Source organism: Pyrus communis, chromosome 10 (genome assembly GCF_041283825.1).
Source record: "Pyrus communis isolate YQ-2024b chromosome 10, ASM4128382v1, whole genome shotgun sequence".
NCBI lineage: Eukaryota > Viridiplantae > Streptophyta > Magnoliopsida > Rosales > Rosaceae > Pyrus > Pyrus communis.
In genome coordinates, this window is record NC_142574.1 from 22,578,836 (window position 1) to 22,605,435 (window position 26,600).

The following is a 26,600-nucleotide window of genomic DNA, read 5'->3' on the forward strand; positions in this document are numbered from 1 at the left end:
TTGGTCCTCCCTTAATTTGATTGGTCCCTTATTCTTTGCTTAAAACTGATTGGGCTTTCTTTCCCACAAGGTGGGAGTTCAAATAATTTATAACTAAACTTTAAATAACCAATTTCAAACGCTCGTAACTATACCATTATAATTTGGACTCGCAAACGGCTTTCGCCTGTATGTTCATGGCAATGATTACTACGCAAATACTCCAAAAGAATGACTCATACATCTTTCTAAACAATGCCCAACGGAAGTCAAAATCCTTGCCTCCAGGGCATTTTCGTCAGTTCACGCTTTTAAAATTTATAAAACGTAAAATTAGGGACGGGTTGTCACATAGATCATCCTAATTCAATTTTACGAACATTTCAATATAAAAATATTTAAATTCCAATAAGTAATTAAAAATTATTCAAATACATAGGTATTTATAAAGTTTTAAACGAAGTTTGATTGAAATACTTTTTTTTTAAAATTATTTTAGATGTTAGATTTAATTTTGTGCTTCAAATCTCTTTTTTTACCGTTAGATTTGATCTCATTTGATCATAGCCGTTGGATTACAAGTAAAAACAAAACAAAAAAAAATTAAAATATGGCAGTTTGGTGGGTTCAAAATAATTTAAGTCAAGCTTAAATCCTAGGGGAATTTAGTCCAGAGATATATTTTCTCCCTAGGGCTTATTTTAGCTCAATGGTTAGAGATGAGTTTAAGGGGGTTTTAAAGCTTATATTTTAAGTTTTATCCCATCGGTTGGAGATCATGGGTGAAGTTGAAGAGCAGCAAGAAGGGGCGGTCACCCCTCTTCTCGCCGAAAAAGAAGCCTAGGAGCAGGTAACTGCCCTTCTAGTCGGTCAGAAAACCTGCAAACTCCCACTGGTTCCTCTGCTACTGTACAGCATCCGTTGCGCATAGGCCTTTTTTTTTTTTTTTTTTTTTAAATCCCAGGTACTATTGGCGAATAACAAAGAAATAAGACGAAATATGGGCATTTTCGGTACGAGCCGAAGCTGCAACTATTGCAGAAACGGCGGTTCAAATGATTCGCGAGGAAGAAGAAGGCGGCCAGCTATTTAAGTTGAAACGCACAGTTTCATTTTTGTTGTGGCTACCAATGAAAATATAGCTGCAAGCCACTTATGATTGTTTTCTTATTTTTTTTATAATTATTTTTTAATAATAACAAAAGATGTCAGAGCATTAATTTTATTAATCTAGAGTTTAGAGTTTTATTAAAAAAAATTAAAAAAAAAACAGTAACTCACTGTAAGAAGTGTATTTTTGAATGTTATGTGTTAAATAATAAGCTTAATTAAAAATAAATTTGAAGCTTCAATACAAGCATACTTTTTTAAGGTGTAAAACACTTATGTACATGATATATACATAATAAGTTTACTCAAATAGTTCTGAGTTCCCGCCTAGGCGTTAGATGATATATAATAAATTTACTCAAATCTGCCTAGGTGCTAGACTTCAGTTCACCGTTCGACTAGCGTCTAGCATTTTGTAGAACCTTCAACCTTGATTATAACAACATTAATATTGCCTACTATCTAAAAGGATTTGATTGTCTACAATTTTTTGGGACCTTTTACAATTTCAAATTCCGCCCCTCCGCTCGACTATTTATGGCTTCACCATTGTTGGAGATAGTCTAAGGGAGTGTAGTAAATTCAAGATTTTATAGGATTTTATATGACTTTAAAATTCAGGTATAGTCAATCAAGTTTTAAAAGAGGAATTTAAAAGACTTTGAAATCATGGTGTAGTCAACTTAAGATTTAAGAGGATTTTGAAGAATATATTCAAATCCAGCGGTAGTCGATTAGGATTTTAAAAAGTCAATTCAAATCTGTAGGTATTCAAAATGTCATAAAATTTGAGGGATTTCTTTAACACTATGTTTGGATGAAGAAATTTAAGATTACTAAAGAATTTTAAAATGACGGGATTTTACTTTCTAGATTTGTGAATTTTCTTGTTTGCTTAACCTAAAAGAACAATGGAATTGAATACGAAATTTGTTATTTTTAAACTCTCTCAATCATAGAAATTGGGAAATGACACATATTATATTTACATGAAATTTAAACTTGGGAATTGGAGGTTCCAAATTCCAAGTTTTTTTTCACGCGGAAATTCTAAATTTCTATGTTTATAAATTCAAACAAAGGAATTTGTGCATGTCAATTTATAAATTCTGACTTTTATCCAAATTTCAAGTTTATTTCTTTCATCCAAACGTAATGTAAGTAAATGATTTTGTGTAATTTGGAAGTGAATTTTATGCATAAAAAAGGCTACAAAGAATCTCATCTCCCCCCTAGGATTTCTTTTCAAGCTTCAATTTGACTTTTATCTCCCAAGCCAATATAAGCACCAAATTGAACTCTGAGACTTTTCTTCTTCATTGTGTTCTTGGGTCCCACTCTTTCTTGGTATGCATCTGTTAAGTGGTCAATTTCCTTTTTTTTTTTTTTGTTTTTTTTTTTTTTTTTTTTTTGTTGTTGTTATGGGTGATTTTTCTGAAGATTATGGTTTGTGGGTTTTTCTCCTTTGATTTCAAAAACTATTTGTGAACAGTATGAGGTTTTTTGTTGGGTAAAAAGTATGAAGGTTTTGTTGTTGATTTTGCTCGGTTTGTAGCTGGTGTTGTGCTTCTAATATTGAATGTGCTTCTACTAGTAATTTTTCATTTCTTTCTCTCTCTGTCTAGTTGTATCGATTTGTTCTTGTCGGGTTTTCGAAATCAAGATTTGTATGTGAACTAGAGATGTAATGGAGAGGCATTTCTTTGTGTGAATGCTCTATATAATTGCCCAGAAAACGTTTGACAAAAATAGCACATAATTTTATGAAATCCTTCACTTAAAAAAGTCTATTAAAATTCTTTGAAATCTAAATTGTCTACGCCCACAAAATTCCACCAAAGGAGAACCCATTTATCGTGCATTTATAGTGTTTAAGGGTGCCTTTACTTGGGGATGGCCCAAGTTAGGTTTGTATAATTTCCCTATGTTTTTATCACTCCCAATATGGTAGTATAGTCCTCCGCAATAACGTGCTGATTTTATTTGGTCTCTTCAACTCAATACCCTGCAGTTTAATCTATATAGGTCATTCTCAATGACTTGAAACAAGTTTGACAATTTAACAATTATTAACACTATGAATTCCATGTCAAAGAAATAATAGATCTTGTATATGCTTGTAAGTAGTTTAACTACTTATCATATCATCAATTAGTTTTATAGTGACCTCAATTTCTTTATAGTATTAGATTGTTCCATAGTACTTAATTTATGTTATCCGCATAGTAAACTTGAAAATTTATTTCCAGTGAAAAAGAGCATACATAAATCCCTTGTAAAATTTGCTAATTAATATTATGATGATACCTCAATAATATACTATCATATGATGCATTATACCATGTTAATATCATAATATGAATTAGCACTCAAAATCTAATAAAATACAGTAGGATATTTTAATACACCAGTACCTACAAAAGCCTATATCCTGTTCTACTAACAAATATAACAATCATCAAATGACAAGTGTCATAACCTTGACCTTGCATACCCTATCACCTACCAGGAACACTTTCCACAACTGTATTTTCAGGCTTATGTCCAATTTAATTCATTTTCTTTCAGTCTAGTTACCTATATTAGCTAGGAACACCTACACCTTCATCGAACAAAAACCAATTTAACTTAGTAAGAAAATTTCCATGGGGAGGACTGGATTGTTTGATCTTGAAAGACACTTCGCCTTCTATAGAGCATATCACAGCAACCCGGTTAACGTTTTGCTACACACTTTCTTAGTGTGGCCATTAATCTTCACTGTTGATGTTCTTCTCCACTTCACACCACCTCTCTATAATATCCCATCTGGGTTAAACTATCACGGTTTCGAATTGAATGTTGGGTTGGTTTTGACTTTGATTTATGCTATCTTTTGTGTCAAATTGGACAAGAAAGCTGGGTCCTTGGCAGGTTTGCTATTGTTTCTCACCAGGGTTGGAGCCAGTGTTCTTGCTAGTGGCCTAGGGTTTGCTAAGTCATGGAAGCTTGTTCTTGCTGTTCAGGCTTTCTGCTGGCCTGCACTGCTCATAGGCCATGGTGTTTTTGAGAAACGAATACCAGGCCTTGCAGACGGCTTTTTTGAAGGATTTATGGAGCCGTACTATGTGTTGCTTGAGTTTCTTCAATCAGCCTTTGGCTATGAACCCTATCCAGGGTTTAATAAGAGCGTGAAAGAAAAGATTGAAGCTGATATCAAATCGTGGAAGGTGATCAAGAATCAAAAGAAAATCTCCTGATTAGCCTAATGAAATGTAGTGAAATGGAGCCGGAGCCCCTTTCTCTCTCGCACAGAAAACACCCCAAATTCCCTGCTCTTCGCCCGACTCCTTCCTTTAATTGGGGTCAACCCTTTGACCTTCCCCCTTTCCTTCTCCTCTCCAGCCCGCTACCCCTCCCTTAATTCCTCCTCCTTCTGCCCCCCTTCCTCTTATTTCTTTCCAGCCCCACTCCTTTCCGTCCCCTCTCTTTATTTTTTCCGGGAATCCTCCTGCATGTCTAGTTTTCTTGAGTTTGTCTCAACCTGACTGAGCTTGTTTCATATCTGAGCTTTTATGCCCCTTTCTTCCTCCACTGCTTCTCCTCATCGTCAGTCCTCCACCGCCGACCTTGACTACTCGGCCCATCGCGTGTCTCCCATCGGTAGCTCACTTTGGAGTTTGATTGTTAAAGTATTTTTAGAACTATTTGATAAGATTATAAGGACGCTTTTTACGTGGGTGGCTCGTTCACTCCCGTATTTCATTTATCCAGCTTGTTTGTGAATTCTTCTTCTTGATGGTCGTGGCGGATCCACGATGGCAGTGCAGCTGTTGTAGTGGAGGCAGCAGCCTTTTGGGTCTTGGGCTTTTGTTGTTGTGGGATTGCTATTTTTTGGCAATTGTGTTGTATTTTCTTTTGGACTATGCTTGTTGTTAAGTATATCTAATTTGCACTAATTATGCTTTATTAACTTTATGAATGTACTCTTTTGGTGTTAATATGTTTCGATGCTACTTGAAATTTTAATTCTCTTGCCAGATATGGTTCGGTTTCTTCAGATGTTTACTTTCAATTTAAAATGAAAAATACAAGGAGACTACTTATTTAGACCATATGTGTAGACATCTAATGTGTTAAACGACATGTGCCTAACAACTAATTAATTCACTAAAATTGTTTTCATTTTTTGGACGAAGATTTATTAAATGTTCATATAAAGTTGCATGTTGTACAATTCACAAGTTAATTCATCAAAAAGCAAGCTGCTGGCGATGGATTGCATAATTGAATCTACCTTCCTCTTTTGCTTTTTGTCCAAACGTATGCATAATTGCCATTGTGGGTCCATATTAGGTTGGTGTTGGCATGCAAGGCCATCATTTGTTCTACGCGTTTCAATGAGTGCAGTTGTTGGCAAAAGCAAATCAAATAATGAAGTGAATAACTGGGCCGTCCATCTTAATTACTGTTAAACTGTAAAATAATAAGAAATTAACACTTGACCCGGATGCTGAAAAATACGGAGGTAAATTATCTGCCTTCTATTTGGGTGCTCTTCCATCTTCTTCTATTTTATGCGATCACAGTTAAGCCAAATTAATATTTTATATTGATATTTTTATAGAGATAATAAGAAAAAAAACAATAGGAATATAAAATGTTGACGTAACTTAACTGTGACCTCACAAATAAGAATAAATAGGAAGGACATCCAAACAAGAGGGCAGACAATCTGTCTCTGAAAAATACTGACATGGCACACGTACGCAGACAATACAGTGTCTTGTGTTAAAGATATTATGATATGTATAAATTTACCTCAACAGGTTCTTCGGTGAAGCAGAATGCTTTCTTGCAACCAGGTTTTATGTCCCCTTTTCTATTGTATTTTGTCTTCTTACTTTATGAAAGATAGATAAGGTCTACGTTCGCTCTCTTTTATGTATTAACGATCCGAATTTTTTATTTTTTAAGTTGTACTTTATAGATTATTTTTATAAAATATTAGTTAAATCAGAAATATTTAAGATATCTAATTGGGTTCAAAGAAATAAAATACTTTGTTATATATTACACAATGAAATTTGATCTTGATAATTAAACAGGCAAATAGTTTCGGATTGAATTGAATTTTTGCAAGAATGATCTATGAATCGAGACTTACAAAATAAACGGTTCAGATCGTTGAAATTCGATGTGGAGTAAGCCCCACACCTAATACCAATTTTTTTTTTCAAAAAATAGGGATTCCTTTGTGCATATATATATATATATATATATATATATATATTGTTTGGATCATAAACAAAAATGAGACATGCTATCAACCTTATCCATTTTTATTTACACAAAAGTCATACGACTTCGGGCCACCAACTTTGAAGCCCAAAACCACGGCTCGGATGACGGTCTCATTTTTCTATAACCCATTTGAAGGCTTGGACAAAGTTCTCTTCGAAGCGCATCTGCCAGGCAGACAACTAGAACCTGAGAATATTTAGCCCCATTAAATACCTAAGCACATAATATCCGTTGATGTCACTAATGCGATCATACGAAACGCCACAAGACACAGTTGAAAACCACCTACCAAGAATTACAGTCATGGTTAGCCAAATGATCAATCTACTCATGTTGCAGCTCAGCGATAAGGTAGAAGTTGCTCCTTCTCCATTGCCTATAAATTAGAGGCCTTCTAAGTCCTTCTCGTTTACTTTCACGGCGGAGGTTTCTGCATTGAAAGCGCCTTTTCTCCCACGTATCACCACCTCAACTCCTTAGCCCCCGACTCCAATGGCGTTGCCGTTTCTGTCTAGTACAGGCTTGCGCTGGGGCACCCTCACCCATCTGCCTAGGACGATTCGTGGGCTGCTATCAAATGGTCGCTTCCCATTTTGATGGAACGCAAAATGATGATGAAGAAGAAGATGAAGATTGGCTAAGTAGCTATGCGGATTCACAATGCGTGTTATTCGTTGGGGACAGCGCCGGAGCTAATATAGCCCACCACATGGAGGGAGAGTAGGCTCTGAGGGGAAGGTTGGTGTTAAGCTGATTGGGGTTGTGTTGGTCGATCCATATTTCTGGGGGGAAGAACCAATTGGGGGAGAGCTCACTGCCCCGGCAGCTAAAAGGGAGCTTATTGCTGCATTGTGGCGTTTTACCTTCCTTTTGAGTATTGGATCCGATGACCCGCATTTCAACCCGCAAAAGGATCCTAAAATTTGGAGATTTGGAGTGTGGGAAAGTGATGGTTTTTGTGGCTGAGTTAGATGCGCGCACGCGCGCGCGCACACACATATATGTGATATTTAACTTTGTGTTCTAATGTTAGATTTGACCACAGGTTAAACACTATATCTTTCGACCACACAATTTGCAACACTATTTAGTAATTAAGGTGGTGCAGATGTCAAATACTGTTCATGAAGTTTGTTGTAAACATTAAGAAATAAAATTCCACAGATTCTCCTTATTTGATATAGACTGCACGTAGTAAGAATTCTAATGTGAAGTTGGAGCTACATATTCCCTATTTTCTTTTATTTTTATAGGGCCAATAGCTTGTTGATAGTAAGCATACCAAATGGTTCAGGAAGGCAAGGAAGACTTTGAGTTGACAGATTTTGTGCCACAAAAAGCATTGTCAGACGCAGTGCAGGACGTGTACGTATACAAGCCAACGCTATACTCATTACAAGCATCATTGTTTTTGCCAATTCATTGGTTGGAGGCTCCAGTCATACATCTAACACATCTTTCATAAGCAGCTCTGCATTTTCATTCATTGACGTTGATGGTTCCGATAGTTGGGACTCTAGCATGTCCCCAGGGTGCCTTCCCAACATGACTTCTAGTGCTACCACTCTGAAACTATAAGCATCACACTTATCCGTGACCTACATAGTATATATGAGCTCTGCCCCTAAAGAAAAATTATGTCACCTCTACACATCTCAATCACCAAAAGATAGGCCAAAAAAATTATAGAACATTAAATTTTTACATTATCTGGTGCCATGTAGCCTAGCGAACCAACAATGTTGGTCCAGTTGGATGAATCCATACTCAATAGTCTTGTTGTTCCAAAATTTGAGAGTCGGGGATCCAAATCTTGCTCGACCAATACATTATTGACGGTTACATCACGGTGCATAATTGGTGGTGAGCAGTCATGGTGCAGGTAAGAAAGTGCATGAGCTAGTTCTCGCACTATTTTGACTCTTGAACCCCAACCAAGTTCAGTAACTCCGTACAATTCTCTTTGAGTTGAGACACTTATCGACTACTCCTTGTAATAACTAATTTGTTGGTTTCAAGTATTAGATTATGATTGTAATAAAGCAAGAAGATGCAGCCCTTCCTTGAACAGAAGCCATATAACCTAATGATGTTGCGGTGACGAATATTTGTCAAAGTTCGGATTTCATTCTTAAAACTTTGGAGATTGATTGTTGGAATGTCATTAGAGTCTTACATGTTAATCCTCTTAACTGCAACAACTTGGCCTGATTTGAACCCTGCCTTGTAAACCTTTCCAAACCCTCCTTTGCCAATGCAGTACTTCTCATGAAAGTCATCTACAACCTTCACAGCTTCCGCAAATGTAAATTTTACTTCCTCTTGCAATATTATTGATTCAAAACTCTCAAAGTTTTGAGAAGTTTTGATTACCTGAGGCAGGATCTTGGACCTCTTACGAAACATAAGAAAGAAAGCAATGGCAGTTGCAACCATTATGAAACAGCAAAAGAAATAAAGGATAACATATACTATACTCTTGTTAGCATTTTTTTGAATAGTTGCTGTTACTTTTGGAATTACATTCAGCTAGTCTGCTTGACTCCACAAGCCATAGTTACCAACAAAAGCATTTTTTGGCTCCTTTTTGAAAATTCCAGAAGTTGGGAATGGCCCTGTCAAGTTATTGTACGAAAAGTCATAGCTACTTAAAGTAAACATGTCAGCTAATGCTAATGGGATTTCACCTGAAAGATGATTGCGTGAGGCATTGAAAATCTCTAATCTTGTGAGCATGCGCAATTCTGATGGTATTGCAACCGATAGTGAATTGCTACTGAGATCCAAGTAGACCAAACCTGTTAAGTCTACGGCGAGAAACGGATGAGTTGGTATTACCCGTCATATTTTTATTAAACAATGTAAGAAGCTTGAGGTACAACATACCTAAAATCCATGAGATCTCTCCTGTCAAGTTGTTAGCGGACAAATAGAGTAGCTGAAGCTGAGTCAGTTTTTCTAGACTCCATGGCATCACTCATGTCAAGTGGTTATCGGACAAATCAAACAGCTGAAACTTAGTTAATTTGCCTAGAGTCCATGGAATATCTGTTGGAAAAATTTAGGGTCTAAGTGCCATATTAAATCACATAAAAATTTAAGAAATAATTCATGCAATTATATATCAAAATTAATGCATGCACGTGAGTAACCAATGTTAAATGAACATGATATAATGGATTAAAAAAACCTAGAAAATACAGTCAAGGCAAGTGTTGGACACTTTGTCATTAAGACAAGTTTACACCCCACTACGGTGCTCATGGTTGATCGACGCGTGTCTCTCAAGATACAACGACCACGTCCTTGTAATAGTAGCACTCCAAATCACAAGGCTCCATGAACCACGATTGTGTTGAAAACTCTCTCATATGGACTCAATAAGACTCTCTAATATTTAGTACACTATAGGTATGATTATGTAAAACAATGAAAAGTTTTTATGTGATTGTAGGGGGCTTCCCTATTTATAGAATGTGAGATACCTCTTTGTAAAGCATGTGACTATTCATGAAGAGTTAAAAGTTGCAACACTTCATTTAAGTAGACATATATTTCTACCAAAAGACTTCACTTCTAATTTCCATTCAATTAATAAATTTAATATAATAATATTATTATTAAATTTTCCAACAATATCTCATGTCTAGTGATTTCTACTCAGATTGAGTGCGGATAACTAGAATAGGTCTCCCATTGCATCTGGCAACTCTCCGCTGAATTCATTGGAATCAAGGCTTAGATACTCCAGTTGTCTCAACTGCCCAAGCTCAGGTGGGATTCGACCAGAAATTTTATTTCTACCCATACGCATGTCCGTGATGCTTATGCATTTTCCCCACTGTGGTGAGAGTCTACCAACAAACTGGTTGTCACTAAGATCAATGAACCGAAGACTGGGATGAATACCAAATGCATTTGTAATGTTTCCAGTGAATCGGTTCCCATCAAGCCTTACATACTCCAATTGTCTCAACTGCCCAAGCTCGGATGGGATTGAACCCGAACTTCTATTTTTAACCATATTCATAAGTACAGTTAAATTTTTGCATTGTCCCCAGTGTGGTGAGAGCTGACCAACAAACTGGTTGTTGTTAAGCAAAATAAATTCAAGACTGGGATGAACGCCAAATGCATTTGTAATGTTTCCGGTGAATTTGTTCCCTTCAAAATGCCCACTCACCAATGCCGAACAATTTTTCAAGCACTCAGGCAATGCCCCTGTGAAGTTGTTATGGTTCGCTCTGAAATCTTGCGAAGCAAATCCACTGCACAACTCTGGTGGAAACTCTCTAGAGAGATTGTTGCTTGAAAAGCTAGCAAATCTCAACTTACTGTACTTGCCAAAATCGCTGGAGAGCCCTGACAGCTGGTTTTCTGAAAGATCCAAATCTATCAGATTTGTCAGCAACTTCAGTCCAATTAAAGACGAGCAGGAAGGATTGGACCAGTAAATAGATTATAAGCTAAACCCAATCCAACGAGGTTGTTCAGATTGGACAAGGACAGAGGCAGTTTCCCAATGAGTTTATTGGAAGATAGGGACAAGTGGGTGAGATTGGTACAAAGACCAAGTTCAGAAGGGATTGAAGAGTCCAAGGAATTGTCTATAAGATCAAGGTACTGGAGCTCCCTGAGTTGGCCTATAGAGGATGGTATTTTCCCTTCCAGAAGATTCATACTCAGGTCAATACGTTGAAGACCAGAAATCAAACTATATTGTCCGGAATCTGGCCAAAGAACTGATTATAACTGAGGTTGAGATAACCAAGTTTACGTAGATTGGTAAACCTCACTTCTGGTATATAGCCACTCAACTTAGTATGGGACAAGTCCAGGAACGTCAAGTTCCGGCATTCAGATATAAATTCTGGGAATTCTGAATAATATAGATTGTTACCTTGCATAGCAAGGTAGCTCAATGAAGACATGCCTGCACGAGAGAGTAAATAGTTTAATCCAAGGTCCATGTACCATACCTTTTGGAGATCGCTCAGTTGATAAGGGATGATACTAAGAGATTGTTGTTGCGGAGCTAGTCAATCTCAGAAGGAATTCATTGATCAAAAAAGTTATTTCTCAAAGTAATGCTAGACAGACTAAATTTGTAGACTAAGTTTTGGAAACTAAAGGACATGGAAGTTGATGATTGGTTTATTACTTAAATGTTGATAAACATACTTACTCCTATTGGTGACACATCATTTAGTTTACAAATTTAGTCTCTAAATTCAGTTTCCCTAACATTACCCTATTGCCCAAGTCCAAAGTTGTGAGCCTGGAGAGATTTCCAATGGCAGATGGTAGAGGCCCTCGGAAATTGTTGCCATTTAGGTTGAAGTGGGTGAGATTTGGAATTAGGTAAAAGTCGAAAAAGGTTAGCTAGTGTTCCAGAAATTTTCATATTGGAGAGGTCTATTTTGGAGACTTTTCTAGTTTTGGTGCAGGCAATGGCAGTCCAGTTGCAGAGGTGGTTGAGGTTAGCATGGGACCATGAATTGAGTAGTGAAGGTGGCGATACTAGTGAAGAAGAAGAAAAGCCGTCCTTCCATTTGATGAGCGATTCTGCTTGTGTTCCTGGAGATATTGGTGTCGACTTGATCAGTAGCAATGAGGACAGCAGGAGCACATAAGTGGAGGAAAAAAAAAAAAAAAAAAAAGAGGATTATTCTGAAGAAATGTCATGGTTTTGAGTTGCATGATGATCATTTTTTTTTTCCGCGAGTTTTTCCCCTTTTTATGAGTCGCAAATAAATTTGAGCTTGTTAGAATTTCTGTAGGTGCAGAGTTTCTAATCCCTTCTTTACGATTGGAAATTCGGAAACGATTTTTCAACTCAATCAAAAGCTGTGTGGTGCCGACGTTGAGTGACCTTGGCTAGCCTTCCCGCGGCCCCAACCATTTACACAGACTGAACAAAGTCTAGCCCCAGTCCCAGCGTATGTGGAGGATTGAAATCTTGGTCAAGTGTGGGGTTGATGCATATAATATCAGACATCGACGTCAAGCGAGTGGGATGAGGCATGCAAGTGTAGGTCACACGCGACATGACACAACACTACACATATAATAAAAAAAGAATAGATGATCTAGATGGGTGCAGCAGACTAATCCATTGGTTTTTAAAGTAGAAGTTTCTGGTGCAGACAAACCACTGGAGGTCATAGAAATAGCAAACTGACCCTAAATTCTGCAAATGAGTGGTGTAATTACCGTGTGTTGAACCTTTCGTTCTGTTGTGTATTCATGGTAAAGTATGTTCTTATGATTTACAGGTGCGTGGTTAGAAAATGAACTTCTTAAGAAGTCTGTGGACATGAAATTTAATTTGCCACGAAAAGTAGGCATTTACAAGTATACACAAGTTTGAACAATGAGACCGTTAATGCGTGTGTTCTCCTCAAGGGAACTTACTTGTCCCTCTGCTTATGATTAACATATCTTTACTATACAAATATCATATAGTCTGTGCCGTTCGTTTTCTTTGTTATTATCTAAAGATTATATATACAAAAAATAATTTAATCTGAAGATCATTTAGCCAACAAGAAGATTGTTGAAGTATATATCTCCATAACTTAGTTTCTCAGTTTTGTATTTTTTTTTTTTTTGTGTTATTTTTTAAAACGAGTGCAAAATCAAAAGAAATGTTTTAGTAGCCAGTGTGTGTGGAGACTGATCACAGCCCTATGGTGTCAATTTGTAAATCATGATTCATAACACAACAAATCAAGTCAAGTAAAACTGCATGTAGGAATTTTTTTTGAAGTGGCGGATCCGAAAATTTTCTTACCAAGGAGAGATGAAGGCTCTTGAATATATTTTCTAAGAGATGCTCTAGATTATGATTAATAATGTTTTCATATAAAGAAAAAAAAAGGAAAATTCATATTCAATTTTCCCTTTGAAAATTAATGTATTAATATTCATATGACTAGTTGAAGTCAATGAGTTAGTTGTAGAAATTTGATTAATCGAAATTATTAATTTAAAATTGGGGCACTTTGATTCAGGTCCAAAAAATTCAGCTGTTTTTGAATTGGGTCCAATTTTATTTCATTTTCTATTACACCTATTTTGCCCCTGGAATTTTTTTTTTTAATTCTTTAAATTTGAATTTTTAAAATTTGAATCTTCAAATACCTTTATCTACCCGTTTTTTAATTAAAAAGACATTATTACAAATCTTATAAGTTTATCAAAAATTAAAAGAAACATTGCTAGAGGTAGATAAAAAATTTGTGATGTAGGTAGAATCTATGATAGAGGTAGCCTATGAACAAAAACCTATTGTATAGATAGATAATACAAAATAATCTATGATATAGATAGACTATGAACAATACCTATTGTATAGGTAGATAACACAGTTAATTTGTGATATATAGGTAGATAAACACAATTAATCTTATATAGATTATCAACAAAATATGTAATATATAGGTAGATAAATACAATTCATGATACAGGCACAGTATAATATAAAAAGATAAATAAATAAAGGACAAGTGATATAGGTAGATAAAAACCAAAAAAAAATCGTGAAGAAAAATGATATTGAGGGAGGAAACACTAGAGAAAATGCTAATTCGATAGAACTTCAAAGTTAAAAAAAAAAAAAAAAAAAATATATATATATATATATATATATATATATATGAGACGAAGAACCCAAAACACAAGATTGACTAATACAATTTTTTTTTTTTTAAAAAAAAGAAACCAATCAAATGTATATTGATCATCCTTATGAAAGGAGGAGCAAAAGAATAATATTATGGTAGAAGACTACTAGGAAAAATAACAGAGGAAGAGAAAGATATTGTGAGGGAGAAACAAGAAAAGAGAAATGAACGATTTGGGGAAGGAGAAGAAAAAAAAAAGGAGATTTATATCCCTAATCCTATAATTAAGGATACGATTAACATTAATCACAAACTTTAAAAAAACAGTAATTACTTAATTGGTCAATTTAAGGGTAAATTTGGCAAGAGAATACAAATAAGCTTATGTGGACAATGAATCACTGGACCTAACCTAAAAATTAAATAAAATTGGACTATAACTAATAATGGCTCATAAAATTGGACTCATATTAAGTTTCCCCTTTAAAATTTTAGTAATATATAGTTTTTTATTTTCAAACTAGAGATATAACTACTTAAAAAGTCTCCTCATATGGCCATATGTGTCTACAAAGATGAATGTTATTCAACAATCCCGCTCTTCTAATATCTTCATTTTGAGGATATGTGAGAACTAAATGCATACCACCCACAATATTTTATATATATATATATATATATATATATGTATATTAGTTTAAATCCAATGGCTTAAAATATTTGACAACTTAATAGAGCAAAACCAACTTAAAATCCATGAACCCTTAGAAAACTCATTTTTTTTGTTTTGCTTTTTTAGGTTGTCAAATATTTTAAGCATTTGGATCTAAATTAATATAATCTTGTGGCTAATATGTATTTAATCCTCACATATCCTCAAAATGAGGACCTTAAGAAAGCAAGACTCTATTATTCCAAAAAAAAAAATTAACTAATTTGACCAAGACTAATATTAGTATCAGAAAGTGACCTTTTATTTATTTTTATTTTTTTGAACAATGAAAGTGACCAACTTAATTAATTAATATAATATAATAGAAAAAAAAATATTAAAAGTGTTTTTAATTAAGCATGAATGTTATTCAAAGTCCTTTTTGACCAAGACTAATATTGCTATTAGAAAGTGACCAATTAAATTAATTTATATAATATAATAGAAAACATTACTAAAGTCTTTTATTTTTTTTTTAACAAAGCATTAATGTTATTCAAAGACTTTCTTTTACTAAGGGTGCACAATTTTTCATATTGTAAATTCGATCTTCTGAAAACCATTTTGCCCCACAACGTAAGAGCGTACCAAGATTGTCAGATTCTCGCCTCGACCATGTCGTCGTACCATTCTAGAGCACACTAATCAGATCTACTAGAAGTGTTTCGACATCCACGTACTCACAACAATAAGGTCTTGAAGTGAAGCAGTGGAAAGATGCGTTAAGGCGCACACATCTCCTTATCATGCTACACTTCATAGGCATCATATCGTTGGAAAAGTACTAGACTACAATATGATGTTTATGAATTGCAGCATGATAATGAGTGGTGACTATTCAATTCTGCGGGAAGATAGTGTGCAATCTGCTGATGACCTGCACTACAATCTTCACCAATCTCTTACTAGAAGACGGCCTAACCTCACACCTACATGAAACTCTTCCTAGTAAGTTTGGTAAACTTGTGGAAAGGTTATGCTCCTAATATTCCTGTTCGAATCAATAAGAACTGGGCGCGCACTTTCGTCGAAACGATCAATCTTGAATTCCTCACTGATTGAGCGAGAAACCATGTTAAGAAGGCTAAAAGAATACTTAAGAATTTGAGAGACAAAACAAGTCCATCAAAATTAAAGTACAAGACCAAGGGTACTTCACTTTTCACGACACCTTATAAGGATTTTCAATTCCCAACGGTCGCAACCTTTTTGGAAATTGATGAGAATGACGTATGCTACCGAATAGTCTCCCGAGAAAAGTATTTAGATGCCAACAGAGAATCCATTTGAAAGATGTACCTTAAGATTCAAGAAAAGAGGCTACCATGTTAATAGTTGACCCAAAAGCTCAAGCCAGACAAGCAAAAAATGAGAAGTCACCTTCCTCAACAAGTTGTATCTCTTGGGAACTATTGTAGTGCTCAATCCACCTCTCCATTTTTGCTTAGTTGCAGATTTCTAGTCAAACAAGGCCAATGTTGGTGGAAAGAAGAAAGACTCGCAAATGATCAACCTAAAAAAACCCAATGAGAGCACACATCATTCGAGAGAAGTGTAAATTTGACATGTGCTTAAGCCATAAGACGAGTGATCACAACGCGTCTTCCTAAGGAAGTACTTAATCTAAATGAAGTCGACGCTCAAATAATTTGGAGTGAAACTAACAATCGATGGTTAGGGAACTTGACTTCGTCGTTGGAGTAAGCAAGAGGGTTATTAATAAAACAATCATCGAGAATTGTTCTAAATATCCACACAATTTTCTTCAGTAGAAATGAGTCCGAGAACATTGATTCGATGCCACCAACTACCACTTACTACACTTTGTAACAACTAGCGCTTCCTTGCTTTCTCTAACATGCACTTCGAATGTTTCGAGTAATTTTCAAAAAGATATGACTCTGCCCGCCATTCCTAGGGAACGCATGTCGCAAAGTAACATCACCGTTTCAGATCTTCAGTTGGTCTTAACCAACTCGTACCACTAAGATTTTCCTGCTTCCCAATACTCCGATGTAGATCCAACTCCGCCCACAATTCTTAGGGAATGCAGATTACAGAGTATCAATCCGACGTTGAAAGTCGTTCAACAAACTAAATATTCACCGATGAGGCACAATCCCGACATGAATTTTCCTTTTTCTTCAATACGATGTGACTATTCATGCAGTATAAAGGTTGCACAACCGTGCCGAAAGACAACAAATCCGAAAGTCGTGACATCCAAATGATGTCATGAACCGACACACTACTAGAGTAACAGAAGATCTTAAGTATGCTCTAATCAAACCACGCTCTAATACCAATCTAACACGCCTCGATCCCGATGTCTGTGGGACATCGGAATGGTAACATGTTGGCCTACACCTGAGGGTAACGAAAGCCATTTATTGAATGCAAATACTGAGAACAAGAAATAAATAAGACTTATAAGTTTAAATATAATGAATTAACATGCAATTGGGGAACGTGTTCAAAACATACAACTAACTAGAACACTAAAAGAAATAATATAAAATTGAATGAATAAAAGAATGGATCCTACACTAAGAGGACTCAAAGATGCCGATGCAAAATTGGCTTGACGCCGGGATTGTACATCTCGATTCTAAGTCTTGAAGGGGCGCAAAACAAATATGAGTGAACCAAGTTGATATAAATATATATATATATATATATAATAAAACAATTATCAACATACTAACCCCCAAAGTTTTATGGAAATTCAATAGTATAATATGTAGTAGGTTTTCCGAAAACCTTAGCATGCCATAAAACCTTCAAAAACATATCTCGTATATAGTGTGCTAACTAGTGGTATCAGTATCACCCGAAGGCATATAGAACTCTTCCTTCAGAACACTTCCTTCATAAGTATCAATCGCCCACAGGCTCCTACAACACCCAACCCGAAGGTCAATATGAGTATCAATCGCCAAAAAGCTCCTACAACACTCACCTGAAGGTCAATATAAGTATCATCGCCAAAAGTTAGAACAATGACCACTAGATACGCACAGAACCATTGAATATAATCTTTCCAAACATATGTACATATATCTGAAAAACATCTTCATAGTATAAAGTTATCCATCATCTATACTATAAATAAATGTGTAAAACATGTTCTAAAAAGTATATTGTCATCCATCAGATATCCTACAAAGAACATGGGTTTAATAGAAAATATGGTATTCCAAAATATTCGCAGTAAGCATAATATCTCATAAAACGTAATCAATAAATCATGCTTTTCATGTATGCATTTCTACTATTAAAACATGCATTTTAGAAAGGGTCCACTCACAGATATTCCGTCGCCAAAGAGCCACGCAAACTAGCGAAGAGAGAAACACCACAATAAATGCTCCTAAGCGCATAAAGGGTCCAATTATTAAAACTATATTATAACAATTGAACTTGAGAAAACAGACGTCATACATAGGTCCAGGACGTCGAAATTAGCCTAGAAGGGGTCCCAGATGAAAACTTGAAAAAGTCAACGTTGATTGTTAACCAGTCAAAGTCAACAGTCAGCATTGACAAGGTTAACGGACACAGGTCAAATCGGGCTGGGTCAAAGGGTCCGGTTAACTGGGCCTAGGGGGTTCTGGGCTTGGGTTCTTAAGCTTGGGCTTAGCCACTAGGCTAGGTTCTAAGGCCCAAAGGCCTAAGTCCAAAGGTTCTAAAAGGGCTGAAAGCCTTGGGTTGCATAGAAGGGCTTGGGCTTGAAAGCCTGGCCCAAGTCAAAGGGTTTTTGCTGAACTAACTAAAAATAAAAAAGGTTCGAGCTAAGGGTTTTGCAGGCCAAGGACCCGAGGTTGGTCATGACCCGAAGTCGGGGTTTGGGTTTTGGGATTTCACGGGCCTTGGGCTTAGAAACCTAACCTAAAGGAAGGCCCGAATGCCTGGGTTTGGTATCTTTCCGAGGAAGGAGGCCAGAGCCTCCCGTGCTTCGATCGACGGTAAAACTCATCTATACTCTACGACCTAACTAGGAAATCAAAAGTAGAGACCAAAGGGAGAGATATTTACCTTTGGTTTGCCATGAAAAAGGACGAAGATGGTCGGAATCTGGGTTGAGAGTCTCGGGACTCGCCGGAGCTGTTTCTCTAGGTTTTTTGGGTTGCACCGAGACGAAGAAGAGAGGAAGAAAGTTCATGAGGGTGGTGGTGGAGCTGTGTCGTCGTTAGGGTGTCCTTAAGGGTGTGCCTAGGGTGTGGGTTCGATCGGGTCGGGAGAAACTAAGAGAGAGATGAGTGAGATCTGAGAAAGGGAAGAGAGTGAGTGCTGAGAGAGAGTGAAGTCTTAGGGAAAGAGAAATAGTTAGTGACAAGTCTATGGGCTATCGTATGGCAGCGTGGGGGATGAGGGAAAACAAGATGGAATGTCCAGATTAGATAGGAATAAAGGGACCAAAATGAAAACTTCAATTACTTTTAGGGGAAAAGTAAGATTCAACTTCACGCTGTTTCTCAATCTCACCCACTTTAACCTCAATGACAATAGATTCATATGGCCGATACCATCTGCCATCGGCAACCTCACCAAGCTCACAATCTTGGACTTTGGCAACAACTTTTTCTCGCAAGAAATACCTGCAGAGATTGGCAAGTTAGCTGACCTGGAATACCTAAGTTTCTTCAGCAACAATCTAAACGGTACAATTCCTTATCAACTAAGCAATCTCAAAAAGGTAAAGTGTTTGCTCTTTGGAGGAAACTACTTGAGAATTCTTGACAGCTCTAAGTTTTCAAGCATGCCTTCATTGACATACCTTGATCTTTTTCTAAACTTTATAGTCTCAGAATTCCCATCATTCATAGCTAAATGTTCAAACTTGGTGTTCTTGGACTTGTCTAAAAATTATTTTAGTGGCCAAATTCTGGAACTTCTATTTACAAATCTAGGGAAGCTTGGGTATCTTGATCTCACTAGTAACGTATTCCACGGACCATTGCCATCAAACCTTCCCAACCTTAAGCGCCTTCATATAGGACATAACCTATTAAGTGGCCAAATTCTTGATGATATTGGTTTAATGTCTGGACTTCAACATATTGACCTATCTCAAAATTCCCTTGAAGGGAAAATTCCATCGTCAATAAGCCAACTCAGGGAGCTTCAATACATTAATCTTGGTGAGAAAAACTTAAACTCTTCAATCCCTTTTGAGCTTGGTTTTTTTAACCAACTCCACCTATTTGGTCTTGGCTTCAAATTCCCTAGCCGGGAAACTGCCTATCTCTTTGTCCAATCTGAACAACATTGTTCAATTGAGTTTAAGTAATAATCTATTCACTGGTCCAGTCCGGCCTTCTCTAATCTCCAATTGGACTAAATTGTCTATTTCCAACTTCAATGTAATAACTTTAGTGCGAATATCCCAGCAGAAATCGGTCTCTTGACAAAACTCAGAATCCTTTATCTCTTCCAAAATAATTTCTTTGTCACAGTTCCCCTGGAGATTGGAAACTTGAAAGATTTGACCAATTTGGACTTATCAGAAAACCAGCTATCAGGGCCAATTCATGTTACCTTTTGGAATCTTACAAACCTCCAAAGCTTGTAGCTCTTCTACAACAATCTCAACTGGACAATCTTCCCAGAGATTGGAAACATGAAGTCACTGGTTACCTTTGATGTCAACAAAAACCAACTACAGGGGAAACTGCCACAGAACATTTCTATCCCCCATAACTTGGAGGCTTTTTCTGTGTTCTCCAACGATTTACAGTTCTAAATTGACATATGTTTGCTTCTTCAACAACAGATTCTCTGGAGAACTACCACAAGAGTTGTGCAATGGATTTTCTTTGCAAGTTTTGATAGTGAACAATAATAGTCTCACAGGATCTTTGCCCGAGTGCTTGAGGAATTGTTCGGCATTGTCTAGAGTCCAGTTTTATGGGAACCAATTTACCGAGAACATTACAAATGCATTTGGAGTTCATCCCAGTCTCGAATTCATTGCTCTTTCTGACAATCAGTTTGTTGGTACACTCACACCACAGTGGGGAAATGCATAAGCATCATGGATATGCTTATGGGTAGAAATAAAATTTTGAGTCCAATCCCACCTGAGCTCAGACAAATGACATAATTGCAGCTTCTAAACTTTAGCCAGAACCACTTAACTGGAGAAATACCGACACAGATTGGTAACTTACTCTTGAGTTACAACTTGGACCTTAGTAGCAATTCTCTCTTCGGAGAGATACCTTCAGACTTGGAACAGCTCGCATATTTAAAGGTTTTTAATGTCTCACACAACCATCTCTCAGGGGAAATCCCCACAACAATTCTAAAAATGGTTAGTGTAGATACGTATGATTTTCTTATAACAACTTGACAGGTCAAATCCCAAGTTGTGTCATCTCCTAAAGGCAACAGCCAATGCTTTTGTTGGAAACTCCGGATTGATAAAAGATATGAAGCGACTAACCAATGCATCCAAGTCCTCCAGAAAACATTCCAAAAAGAACAACAATATCGTAATTGTTGCCTTCCTATCATCGTTTGGTCTCATAGTGGTTGCAACTGGATTGCTTTCTTTCTTATACATCGCAGGAGATCCAAGTACCATCCCAATGAAATACAAATTACTCAAAACTACGAGAGTTTTGAGTCAACTATATTGCAAGAGGAAGTGAAATTTACATTTAGGGAAGTTTTGAAGGTCGTAGAGGATTTTCATGAGAAGTACTGCATTGGAAAATTAGGGTTTTGAAAGGTTTACAAGGCAGAGTTGGAATCAGGTAAAGTTGTTGCAGTTAAAAGACTTAACATGTCAAACTCTAATGACATTCCAGTAATTATCTCCAAAATTTTCAGAATGAAATTCGAACTTTGAAATATCTCCGATATCGCAACATCATTAGGCTATATGGGTTTTGTTCAAGGAGGGGCTGCATATTCTTGCTTTATGAATATCTGGAGAAAGGCAGCTTGGGAAAAGTATTGCATGGGGTGAAGGGGTGAAGCGGTTAATGAACTTGGCTGGGCAATGAGGATCAAAATTGTGCAAGGACTTGCCTATGCACTCTCGTACATGCACCATGACTATTCTCCACCAATTGTGCATCGTGATATAACTATCAACAATGTATTGGTCAAGCAGGATTTCGAGCCCCGACTCTCAGATTTTGGAACAGCAAGATTGTTAAGTACGGATTCATCCAACTGGACCAACATTGTTGGCTCAATTGGGTACATGGCACCACGTAATGTAACAATCTAAGTTTTGCAATCGTTATATTGTTTGGTAACTGAGATAGGTTGAGACGACTTTCTATTTACAGTCCTTGACATGTCATCCTACACTGGGAAAATCAATAGCATTGCAATATGTTCAAGCAGCTAATTTTCTTCGATTTTTCTTCATGTGCAGAGCTTGCATTCACTATACGAGTCATTGATAAGTGTGATATATATAGCATTGGAGTGGTAGCACTAGAAGTCTTGATGGGAAGGCACCCAGGGGATATGCTAGAGTCCCAACTAATAGAATCATCAAAATCGTTGAAAAACAATGCAGAATTACTTTTGAAGGATTTGTTGGACCAACGGCTGGAGCCTCCAACGAATGAATTGGCATAGGCGGTGGTGCTTGTGATGAGTTTAGCCATGGCTTGTATACGTACAAGTCCTGGGTCTCGACCTAAAATGTTTTTTGTGTCTCAAAAGCTATCAGCTCAAAGTCTGCCTTGCCTTTCTGAACCGTTTGGTATGATAACCATCAACAAACTAATAGGGTTACACAAGTAGAAGAAAGAGTTCAAATGGTTTGAGAATTTTATATGTTTAAGAGAACCTTCATAATCATGTATCAATACTTTGTTTGCTGAAAGACATCTATTAAGTGTGGTTTCCGCACTTAGTTCCTAAACTCTACACTTTTCAACCATACACATCCATAAAAGAAAAAGCTAACACTCAACTCCATGGCGTGTTCCGTTGGTCTGTATACGAAGGATCGCCCTGAGTCTTGAGTCTAGATCAACAGTGCTTTTCATTGCACAGAAACTGGCAGCTCAAACCCTGCATTGCCTCCCTGAACCATTTGGTTTGCTGAGCTAATGGAATAAAATTAAGTTGAACTAGTTGTAATATTTTCTATGATTAAGAGAAATATAAACTTTGTATTAAGCTGATTTTTTCCAAAAGTTTTAAAATGTCGCAAGTTCGAATTCTCTGTCCCGCGAATAAAAGAACACATTCATCAACAAGACAACGCACATAATCAAAGTCAATGCTTATGTAATAGAAATCCTAAAAGAAAACGTATTAGTTTATATAATTAGTTAATTGAGATTTTCCTCCTTTTGTACAGAATGAAGATTACGGCATGTAATTTGATTTCTTTTCTTATGTGTTATCAGAGATACTAAATGGAAGGAAAAACGCTAAATAACAAGGCAAAAAGAAGATTTTATTTTCTGAATTTTATTGGTAAATTTGTTAATTTGGGACGTGAGATTTGGACCTTGAGCCCAAGTAAAAACGAGTGTTCCATCCAGCCCACTCTAAGAAAAATGCGGGAGCCAACGGATCTATTTGGCGGGAAGTAACGGGTCACGCCGGTGTCAGCTCATCTTTCCCGCCATAGAATCCCCCATAAATACCCAAAACCCCCCAAATTCCCCACTGCTTCTTCTTCTCCTCCTCTGTGACTACGACCCCTCAAGATCTCACCTTTTCGATTCCGAATCCCGCATTTCTCTTTATCTCGGCAATGAGTTCCTCGCAAACCCTCAGATCCAGGACACCCAGAAGCCGGGAGAAGAAAGCCCTAAAACCAAATCCCCCAGAAGTCTCAGGCAACGAGGCACTGAGCACCCAGACCCCTCAGAAGCCCGAAACTCTCACCCGCCGTTCTCGAAACGCCAACTTTGCGCTCTCCATAGGAGACATCAGAAGGGCGGCCGCCAAAAGCGTCGGCGAGTCGACCCAGAAGCAACGGACGGACCAGATCGATCCTTGGGGGGAGGAAACCCCGAAGAAGACTCGTGTCAGCCGCCAGGAGAAGCTACCCGAAAAGTAAGGCTTCAAATTTCGGTTGTGTGGCATATCTGTGTGTGATTTTAATTTATGGGTTGGCTAATTTATGTGCTTATTTATTTATTTATGCAGATTTGAGATCTTGGGTGAGTTTTTCAATGGTTTGGACACTTCGATTCGGTTGTTGCGGTTGAGGGGATTAAAGCCCAGTTTCAGCAACATTTGTCCCCAAATCGAGTGTTTAACGGATAGGTATTTTCTTTTGTTTGGTTGCTGAGAAAATGAAATTGGGCTGTTATATAAATTTATCGTTTTTATCTCGATTTTCAGTAGATTCACATATGCTATTGCTTAAAGAAATTCTCTTTTATTTGATTGTTTGGTTGCTGAGAAAATGAAATTAGGCTATTGTAAAAGATGGTCTTCTTTTTTATCTCAATTTTTAGGAGATTCACATATGGGTTTTTTTTTATTATTCTTTTTAATTGACTGTTTGGTTGCTGAGAAAATCAAATTAGGCTAATTATAGATATTGATCCTATTTTTCTAATCGATTTATAGGAGGTTTACACACGGTCACTTGGCTCAGCTGAAGTTTGTTTTACCTGAGGCGATTGAGATAAAGAAAGTGCTTATTAAGGATGAGAGGACCAGTTGTCTGAAGCCGGATCTTCATGTCACCATCAATGCTGATGCATTGAAGAGCGATGGCAAGTCGAAACCTGAAGGTGGTGGGAGTATGCATTTGAGGAAGGCATTTCGTAAACGGCTTGCTGATCTTTCAAAATCCCATCCTGAGGTATCCCCAAAACTCAGTTTCTGATATAGAATTACTAATATGTTTAATTTGTTGAATGTTCTTTGTAATTTTTGTGTTAAAGACACTCTTTGTAATTTTAATCGATGGTAATCTGGGAAATTATTGGTGTTCAAGGTTTTCTCCTTATCAGTTTAACAATCTATTTCTTGAGCTACTTGCTGAATAACTTGTGGTCTAACAATGCTTAATATGTTTTCAGGATTATAACATTCCAGAAGAAATTCTCCCCCAGCCATTTGGTCGTGCGAAGCAAGATATGCTATCAGACACGGTCAATCTTCCCTTGTCATCATCTCTTGGTGAAGTATTGACTGATGCAAAAAGCTGCCTTCAGGGTGATGAGATTTCAGAGCCAAAGCTCGATACTGCTTGTGCTTCATCGTGTGGCCAAGTGCCTGTAACTCCAACTAAAGCCATGGACGCCATTGAAAATCATGATGATTTGCCCACAAAAAGTGCTAGCATTCAATCGACTCCAGCAAAGCTTGCTTCAACTCCAGCCAGGTTGAGGGCTGAAACGCCTGCATTGCAGCCTCCAAAGCGATGTTATATGAGCCCAGATCATAATTCTACTAGCTCACCGAACAAGTTGGTTACGCGTCCTCCACGCACCAGGTCTTTGAAATTTGACACGCCTGTGAAGAATAAAAATGTTGAGGATGAATTTCCTGATAGGAGTGACGGATCAAACGATAATGACATTCACGATATTCTTCCAGCCGATCTTTTGCAATCGGTATGTCTATCTTGAAATCTTCATTCTTGTTTCCTCATTGAGCACGTCTTATATATCTGAATCTTGGTTTGGTTCTTTTACCATTAATTATGGAATCATGTGTTGCAAACAAACATGACAAACACATGATCAGAGAGCTTTGGCTTGTGCTAAAATGGTGTAGCGTATTTTATCGAACTTTCCAGCCCGAAATGTGTTTTTGTGCTCCCCCATTTTGTTTGAAATAGATGCATTTAATTGTGCATAAACTAGTCCCAAAAGTTATTAAGAACCATGTCATAATTGAAACATTTACACGGTTGGACTTGAAGATAATCAACTGTAAATTCTGAGACGTATCCATATATCTTTATGCAGCTTGGAGAGAAGGAGAAAAAGGCAATAGAGGAGCGAGATCCGGCCATCTCCCAAGCAAAGAGGCGGCAACAGATGATTTCCAGCCTACCTAAGCTCTTCAACTCGATTCATTTTCTACTACAGTCTATGAATCGTTCTGTTATCACAAAAGAGGAGCTTGTGCACAAGATCATTTGGACCAATTTCGATATTGTTGACAGAAGTAAGTCATTAACCAAAATCAGATACTTTTTCTCTGCAGGCTTATGGCGAGCCTAACTCTTTTTCTTGTTCTTTCCGCAGAAGAAGTTCAAGAGCAGCTAAACTTGTTGCTAGAGCTGGTTCCCGATTGGATTTCTGAAAAGAAGATTGCATCCGAAGCTGATTTGCTAATGATCCAGTAAGTTTTCTTCATATTTACAAGTAGAAATTATGTGCGTTCTAGTGGAAATGCATTCATCTTCTGTTGAAAAGATAAAAACCTGATAGACTTGTCTAACCTCATTACTCACGTCTCTTGCAGCATTAATAAGATGTCGAGCCCTGAGTCAGTACGTGCACGGCTTGAAGTGGCAAGGTGAGCCAAGAGCTAGGGTATGCTAGGTTGTTTTGATAATTTAGTTGTTCGTGTAAATGGCATCTGAGTAGCCTGAGCATGTAATTAGAATCAAGGGTTCTTCCGGTAAAGCTATTCAACGTGATTGTATGAAGATTTATTACTATGATTGCCTTTTTCTGCTTACGGTGTTGTTCGAATGAATGCTAAAATTTTCTGCAAGCTACATAATATGCTGCATCACGACCTATTTAGCAACGACGTTGGTGACACCAAATGTCGGCAAATGCAGCGGTTGAAGAAAAGAGAAATCGTGCAGGTGGAGCCTCACATATCTTCGTCGGCAAATGCTGCTTTTCGCAATCCAGAGTTCCCAATCAGAAGAATCTCATCCTCAGAAAAGTGCCAACGCCACCAGTTACCGACTGTTCAACCACGAAGGC

The 26,600-nt window shown here is 37.2% G+C and overlaps 2 protein-coding genes and 4 pseudogenes across 2 annotated transcripts; 4 read left to right on the top strand and 2 right to left on the bottom strand.

Annotated features, from left to right (window-relative positions):
• Positions 1-2,470: 2,470 nt before the first annotated feature.
• LOC137729538 (2-hydroxy-palmitic acid dioxygenase MPO1-like) lies at positions 2,471-5,069 on the top strand. Its single transcript, XM_068468514.2, has one exon. The coding sequence runs from the start codon at positions 3,735-3,737 to the stop codon at positions 4,326-4,328; it is 594 nt and encodes a 197-aa protein (XP_068324615.2). The 5' UTR covers positions 2,471-3,734; the 3' UTR covers positions 4,329-5,069.
• A 1,404-nt stretch (positions 5,070-6,473) lies between these two features.
• On the top strand, positions 6,474-7,399 carry LOC137728384 (putative carboxylesterase 13 pseudogene; annotated as a pseudogene).
• Positions 7,400-7,619: 220 nt separating this feature from the next.
• LOC137728385 (MDIS1-interacting receptor like kinase 2 pseudogene) lies at positions 7,620-8,808 on the bottom strand (annotated as a pseudogene).
• Positions 8,809-10,018: 1,210 nt separating this feature from the next.
• LOC148693734 (uncharacterized) lies at positions 10,019-11,702 on the bottom strand (annotated as a pseudogene).
• Positions 11,703-19,129: 7,427 nt separating this feature from the next.
• Positions 19,130-22,476, top strand: LOC137728386 (uncharacterized; annotated as a pseudogene).
• An 842-nt stretch (positions 22,477-23,318) lies between these two features.
• Positions 23,319-26,343, top strand: LOC137729982 (CDT1-like protein a, chloroplastic). The gene is made up of 7 exons (XM_068469044.2): positions 23,319-23,748; positions 23,842-23,961; positions 24,271-24,508; positions 24,729-25,265; positions 25,623-25,824; positions 25,905-26,001; positions 26,125-26,343. Exons 1-7 carry the CDS (start codon positions 23,444-23,446, stop codon positions 26,180-26,182), a joined length of 1,557 nt encoding a protein of 518 aa, XP_068325145.2. The 5' UTR covers positions 23,319-23,443; the 3' UTR covers positions 26,183-26,343.
• Positions 26,344-26,600: the final 257 nt, after the last annotated feature.